This window comes from Alosa sapidissima, chromosome 13 (assembly GCF_018492685.1).
Source record: "Alosa sapidissima isolate fAloSap1 chromosome 13, fAloSap1.pri, whole genome shotgun sequence".
Taxonomy (NCBI): Eukaryota; Metazoa; Chordata; class Actinopteri; order Clupeiformes; family Clupeidae; genus Alosa; species Alosa sapidissima.
Window position 1 is genome coordinate 21,347,498 of NC_055969.1, and position 7,500 is coordinate 21,354,997.

General features: G+C 44.6%; 1 protein-coding gene across 3 annotated transcripts in view; it reads left to right on the forward strand.

Moving 5' to 3' along the window:
- The window catches only part of mctp1b (multiple C2 domains, transmembrane 1b), a 54,693-nt gene extending 48,625 nt beyond the window's left edge, over positions 1-6,068 (forward strand). For all 3 annotated transcript variants that reach the window (XM_042059337.1, XM_042059338.1, XM_042059339.1), the window contains 4 exons: positions 1,590-1,699; positions 3,268-3,377; positions 4,357-4,454; positions 4,662-6,068. In XM_042059337.1, coding sequence (XP_041915271.1) covers positions 1,590-1,699; positions 3,268-3,377; positions 4,357-4,454; positions 4,662-4,733 — 390 coding nt within the window. In that variant the 3' untranslated portion in view covers positions 4,734-6,068. The remainder of the gene's footprint in view (positions 1-1,589; positions 1,700-3,267; positions 3,378-4,356; positions 4,455-4,661) is intronic.
- Positions 6,069-7,500: the final 1,432 nt, after the last annotated feature.

Here is a 7,500-nt window from a genome sequence, read left to right on the forward strand (position 1 = left end):
ACACACACACACACACACACACTCTCAGCAGCCTCACATACAAAAAGGCCCTTCCCCCACACAAAGGTATTTGGCCAGTCCATCTCTTTCTTTTTTTGTTCCTCTCTCTATCTCTCTCTCTCTCTCTCTCTCTCTTTCTTTTTTTAGCCCAGCATTCAATTAGATATTTTTTCACTTCACTCTTCAATTAGATATTGCTCCAAGATGAACGAGGTTTAGAGGCTTTTTTGGAGAATGCTGGAGAGCTCCTAAGTGCAAAGTGCTCTAAGCCTCATATTAAGAAGTGCTTGAATACTTCATTTTTGGAGTATTAGCGATGTTTTGAACACTTTGTATTTTAAAGGGTGTAAGAAGTACAATAAACACTCTCCACAAAAGAGTCTTGAGCTGTGTGTGTGTGGTGTGTGTGCGTGTGTGTGTGTGTGTGCGTGTGTGTGTGTGTGTGTGTGTGTGTGTGTGTGTGTGTGTGTGTGTGTGTGTGTGTGTGTGTGTGTGTGTGTGTGTGCGTGTGCGCGCTACACTAAGAATGTGTGTGTGATCTGTCGGTAGGACAGAGAGAGACATGTTGATTAGACTCCGTAAAGGGGCAGCGAGGGGGCTGAAGGAAGGGGATACACACACACACACACACACATTACCCTACCACACACACACAAACACACACACACATAGGCTCAGTCTGTGCAGGGCTGGCTTGGCCGAGAGCTCGTTGGCTTTGCCGGGAACAGGCTTCGCTCTGCCTGCAGATTGGACCCAGCCTCCGGCGCCGCAGCTTTTCACTGGAGCAGTGGAGCTGCTCACGCGACCCGCCAGCGGATGCGGACCGCATCAGAGCCCGATCAGCACCGGATCTGACCCACAATTAGCAGTGCGCCCGGGGAGCAGCTGTCGCCCCGAGTGTCTTTAATGGAGGTCTGTTGCCGTCCTCTCCGTGTGTGTTGCATCAGAACACCCCTCAATGGCAACTGACTCTGGCACAGATCTGGCTCTGATCCGGCGTAGTTCTCAGCAGCAGTACTGGAGCATGAACAGTCAGCTCACGCATGTGCAGTATATAATGTGCACACATGTGCAGTATATAACGCTTGTTACAGGCCACAGATGTTACAGATGAGAAATGAAAACATAAAAGCAGATTAATCTTAAAGGCCTCTACAGCTGGTCTGCCATGTCCATTCTTTGGTAATTGTGTGGTCATTTCTTCACTTTCTTCCGCCCTATCTAAACTCTCTCACCATCGAGCCTGCCAGCATATACATGACTGACTGGGGTGGCACTGAGGCTAAACTATAAACTAAGCCCAGTTTGGTGTGTGTGTGCGCGTGCATATGAGTGTGTTTGTGTGTGTGTGTGTGTGTGTGTTTATGTATGTGTCAATGTGTGTGTGTGCATGTGAGTGTGTATGTGTGTGTGTGTGTGTGTGTGTGCACGCCAGAAGCTGCCTTGTACTCAACTGACTGTGGTGTGGCACTGACACTACTGAGCCTAGATAGAGGAGAGTGACTGTCCACACAGCCCTGTTTTAGCAAAGCAAAGCTGTCCAAGCAGGCTGGCTAAACCTGTGTGTGTGTTTGTGTGTGTGTTTGCAGGACTCAGAGAAGAAGGGCTTCATGGACAAGCTGTATGCCATCCAGGATGTGTGTGTGAGTGTGCAGTCGGCTCTCGACGAGGTGGCGTCCTACGGCGAACGGATAAAGAAGTAAGCAAGGCCCGCCCACCTCCTCCTCCAGGCAACAAACAAACTCACTAACTAAAGTAAAATAAAAAAACACTCGCCTGTATCAAAAATCATTTCACAAAATGTAAATGATGGGTAGACTGTAAATAAAGTCAGATTGATTGATGTGCATTGAAGTGCATGGCCAAAGGTCACAATGTCAATATAAGCCTTTAGAGAGTTAAGTTTGTAGAAAGTTTGATTTTATTTTACATATTTATCAGCATTATTACCGTAACCTCATACTATATTCACCAAGGGAGACGGAAGTTCTCAGCTCTCAAATTCCTCTTTTGAAGGGGTGTGTTTTGGTATGGGACTTTAGTGTGACTTTTTGTTTATTAGTTTATTTGTCAGGGGCCATATACAGTTCAAGTCCTGTACCAGAGTTAGCTATAAGCTAATTTACATCTGTGGTCCCTGGTCAAGGGGGATAAAAGGATATGTGTAAATGTGTAATGACCAAGGGGATAGCCACTAGGGAGAAATCTATCCGTATACAGCACCTGCAGGGCTTTGAAACAGTATATTACTGCATTGTTAAGATACAGATACAACTAATGTTTTGATATTGATGATGAAATTAGCCTTAAGACTGGATATGGGCATGATTGATTTAGTGTGGGTTGTCAGTACATAACATGTAAAGCAGGTTGCTTTCAGGCATGTCAAATTTCACACTTATACTGCTGCTTGTGGTCTTCTATACTGGGGTAGGGCTGGATGGTTAAAAGGGGGAGGGTAGTTCTCCCGCAGGGTGTGTGTGTGTGTGTGTGTGTGTGTGTCACAAGAGCGATTAAGAAAGCTTTTTAACACATAGTTTCTGCCTCATACTTCAGAGCTGGTGCCCCCATTCTAAAAGCACACACACACATGCAAGCACACATGCATGCATGCACGCACACACACACATGCATGCACGCACACACACACACACACACACACACACACACACACACACACACACAAATACACACATACACACACACACACACACACACACACACACATACACACACATACACACACACACAATGCTTCATTTGGATTAACAAGTGAAATGAAGTAATCATAATAAGATCATAACAAGATCCATTATTGCGACCCATTTTACAATCCAAATCTCTGTCAATGAAATGCTCATTAAAGATAAGAGTGAAGCTGTATCCTGATGCCAAGGATAACTAACATTGCACAATAGTATCATAGGTCTTTAGCTTTCCTTTTTCCACTTGAGGCTTTCAATCTGTAGATCTTGCACATCCAGTTCTCTCAGAGACAGAATTTATAGTCAGATATCATTATAGCTTTTGTTAGAGTCGAAGTCAACATAAACATTCATAGTTCTCTTTTACACAAAACACACACACACACACACACACACACACACACACACACACACACACACAAGGACAGTCTGTCTGACCCATCCACCTGTCTTTTTTTACACACACACACACACACACACACACACACACACACACACACACACACACACACACACACTGTCTGTCCGACCCACCCACCTGTCTCTGTCACCCTCTCTGTAGCACCTTCAACTGGACGGTGCCTTTCCTAAGCTGGCTGGCCATCGCCTCCCTGAGTGTGGCCACGGTCATCATCTACTTCATCCCCCTCAGATATGTGGTGCTGGCCTGGGGTGAGGCGTCGCACAGCACCACACCTGTCACCAGTCTTACGTCATTCTTAATATACACCTGTCTCACATCACTGTTATTATACACCTGTCTCACATCACTGTTATTATACACCTGTCTCACATCAGTGTTGTTATACACCTGTCTCCCAACACGGTTGTTATACACCTGTCTCACATCACTGTTATTATACACCTGTCTCACATCACTGTTATTATACATTACTGCTCTAACACCACACCTGTCTCATTTCTCACTCTCTCTGTCACTACTCTAACACACACCTGTCTCACCTCTCTCTCTCTCTCTCTCTTTCTGTAACAACTCTAACACACACCTGTCTCACCTCTCTCTCCCTCTCTGTCACTACTCTAACACACACCTGTCTCACCCCTCTTTTTCTGTCACTGTTCTAACACACACCTGTCTCACATCACTCTTATGATACACCTATCTTCTCTCTCTCTCTCTTTCTCCCTCTGTCTCTCTCTCTGTCAGAAGGCTATGTATCCTCTTATCTAACTCTGGGGTAGACAGCAAATGAGCTCATTTCCCCAAAAGAGAAAAAAAGAGCTCCACACTAGAAATGCATTGCAGTCTAGGTAACAGTTAGGCCCTGAGAGGGGTTTGTGTTAAGAGCGCTAACTGTTAGCAACACACAGCAGCTCACAGCAGCAGAGCACTTTGGTTTCCTGTGAGCAGTCGCTCAGCGGGAGGCAGCTCAATAGCAGGGGAATCACACAGCCTGTGGAGGCTACAAATCTCATGCAGCAAGCAGAAACTGTTGTTATTGCTTTTTATCATTGTTGTTGTTATTATGTTGGCCTCCTACTGCCCTGCTGAAGCGTAAACATGGAGGGGGGGGGGGGGGGGGGGGGGGGGGTGGGGGTTTCGCTGTGCACCCCCCTGCAGCCTGCATCACCTCCAGCAGCGCCCCCATCAACGGCGAGGGGTGTAACCACGTCTGTGTTTGCTTCGCAGGTGTCAGCAAGTTTACGCGCAAGCTGCGCGACCCCTACATGATTGACAACAACGAGCTGTTGGACTTCCTGTCCCGAGTGCCCTCCGACGTGCAAGTGGTGGGTGACCCTTGACCTTGCCTCTAATTTGTTTACACCTGTTGAGATTTGACATTGCCTAACCAGTTTGCTGACAAGCCCTGCTGCCTGTGATAATCTGACAGGCGGCTCTGGCACTAACCCTAACCGCTCGCTCGCTGTTGTTCTGTTTGTGTTTGTGTTTATGTTTGTGTTTATGTTTATGCTTGTGTGTTTTTCTTTGGGCAGATTCAGTTTCGAGAGTTAAAGCTGGATCCATCACAAAGCCCCAGCAAACGGAAGCGAACCAACCCAGGCTAGACTGCGTTTAAAAAAAAAAAACCCTGAGTGTGGGTTTTTGTTTGTTTCATTTCTTTTCAAACGTAGAGCACAGCTCATGTAAATTCAACTGTACATACTGTAAAGACTATATACATCTGTAAAATTGTACACTCTGTAAAAAAGCACTCTGTTATGGTAGCAGTGTCCCAGGCATAGCACAGGGGATAGTCTATAGGAATGCCTCAGTAGCTTTGAATAAAAACCTCGTATCCCTTTTTTCCCTCCCTTTTTGAATGACCAGTGCCCTTCCATCTGTACAGCTAATTCACACATCCATGGGGTCACCTTTGTAATCTTTTTTATATTATTACACCAGATGTCACACAGATAGTCTTACATGGATGAATAATTTTTGAATCTGTACATCTCACTCCTGACAAAAGAAAAGAACGTGTCACGAAAGTTATGAAATTCAAGATCAAATTTAAACAGTTGTCGTTACCACTTATTGTTTACCATGAGATATCAAAAGTACTTGATGGCAAAGCTATTTGATTCAATTCTCCCTCCCAAGCTTTGTTTTCTGATTGGTCTTTGCACGTGCTAGGTTTACGCCCTGTTTAAATACAAGTGTTACTTAATCTCACATATGGATAGACCATCCGTATGGTAAATGGCTCAAACAATGCTATGCCTATACCCATTTAGCCATTTATTTATTATTACCGATTCTTATTTGTTGTGAAGCCCAGCATATCTTTTGTATTTATGCACCATTGTTATAATAATCTACCAGTTAAACTGTACTGAGGCGTTTTTGCCATGTGTATATATAATCGTAGTGGTAGTCTGCATTTACCGACGATACTGCATGCTGCATGCAGTTTGTTGTGTGCATGACCCGAAGGAAAAAGTTTTCTTCCTCTCCGAAGGAGCGCTGAGAGGGGAGAGACGAGTGAAGGACCTTTGGGTGGATCGATCCTCGAGATCCCCCCCCCCCCCCCCCCCCCCGTCTGCCCCTCTCTGTGACGTGCGAGTTGATGCACTGCGGTGCTCGCGGCTCTGTAACCTGTGTTTGTAAAGATAAAAATTGTGTCGACCGTGAGAATGTCCATGTTTGATCTCTAAAAGCCCCCCCCCCCCCCTGTCATCAGAAGAGGACTGGTCTGTGGACTTTTGTTACGACGTCCCACTGTTCTAAAGCTCGTTTCTGTGTGAGATACGCTCGCCTGACTGTCTGTCTGTCTGTCTGTCTGTCTGTGAACCTCTTGAACAGTTCCAGTGGTGTAGAGCCTGTTGTCATGGTCACAAGTTTGACTTTCTGTTTTTCACGTCTGTTCATTAAATTATTGTATAAACCTCTATAAAAACCTTGTGTTGGCACTGTAAATTTGAAGGCTATAGAATTCTATTTTTTTGCATTTCTGGGTGAAATATGAAAAAATAGTCTATATTTTTTTTTTGAAAGACAGTTTTCTCTAATGAAGGCTTGGATTATTGTCTTTAATTGCCACCCACTTTGGCCCTTATGCCCTTGTGGAAAGCGTTAAATGAAATCTACTCAATGCCTTATAAGTGAGCAATTAACTGTGTACATCTGTGTTTGTGTGGGTGGGTGTGTGTGTGCATGTTTGTGTGAGTCTGTGTGTTCATGTCTGTGTGCATGTTTGTGTGTGTGTGTTAGTAGCTTTTTTTCCCCCAGATCTGTCGGCATAGTAATGAATGGATGATTTGATAAGCCCGTTGACAACACTGACATTGCGCATATGGGGTATTGCCAAGTGTCGTCGCTAAGGGAACCAGAATAAGGGCCTGACTCCCCCGTACAAATGAGAGGCTTATAATTAGGCTCTTTAATCCCCCCCTTATTAATAAACGTGTCTCTGGGATTCAGGACTCTGTCATTGACTGATGAAGGGCATCTTTTAAGGGAAATAAAACAAACGTTCGCTTATGCTTGTCTTATGGAAAGTCTGATGGAGACATAAAATAATTTAGTCGTCTCTCACCCACCCCCCCCCACCCCCCCACCCCCCCCCCCGACCCACCCAACCCACTCCGCTTTTCTCTCATCCCAGCCAACCCCCAGCCCCCACCCCGATGATTTGTTTTTCTGGTCTTTGTACAATAAATGTTTCAGTGGGCGCCCACCCCCTTAAAAATGCCCCCATCTATCAGGAGAGAGACAAAAACATAGATAACAGAATGAAGTGGAAGTCTTTGACATGAGAAGCATTTGATTTATTGAAATGTGTCTATTGGATTCATGTGTTGCAGCTGGGGAGAGCAGAGCTGAAACGCACAGAGCATGTAAGCCAGAAGAATTGTATAAATCACCCGCAAGCCAACATGCTCTTACACTTACACAAAAAAAAAAAAATGGAAAAATCATCTGAATTTTAAATCTTGTTTCAGATACACCGTTAGTCCAATGCTTTAAATGTCCTGTGCTATCAAGGGGTATGGCATAAATCGTGTCAGGTCAGACGATCCATGTGTGATTGAAAACACATCAGAAAAGCGAAACAGACTGCCAGTGTAGCGAGGGGTGAACACACACTATTGACTTTGTGTGCTTTGTACTTTTGTTTTTGAACATGCTATAAATGAGTAAGAAATGTTGTCAAGAGAGACAGGGAAATTTCTAAATTTCCACACACATTCACACAAAAAAATGACCTTTAAAAAAACAGGATTGTTCACTAACCTCATGAGTAAAAGTGGATCTCTGTACTCACTTCATCTGACTGCCATTGTTTAAAAACACAGACAGGAAATATGCAAGAAAAGGGAACTGCCTTGAAAA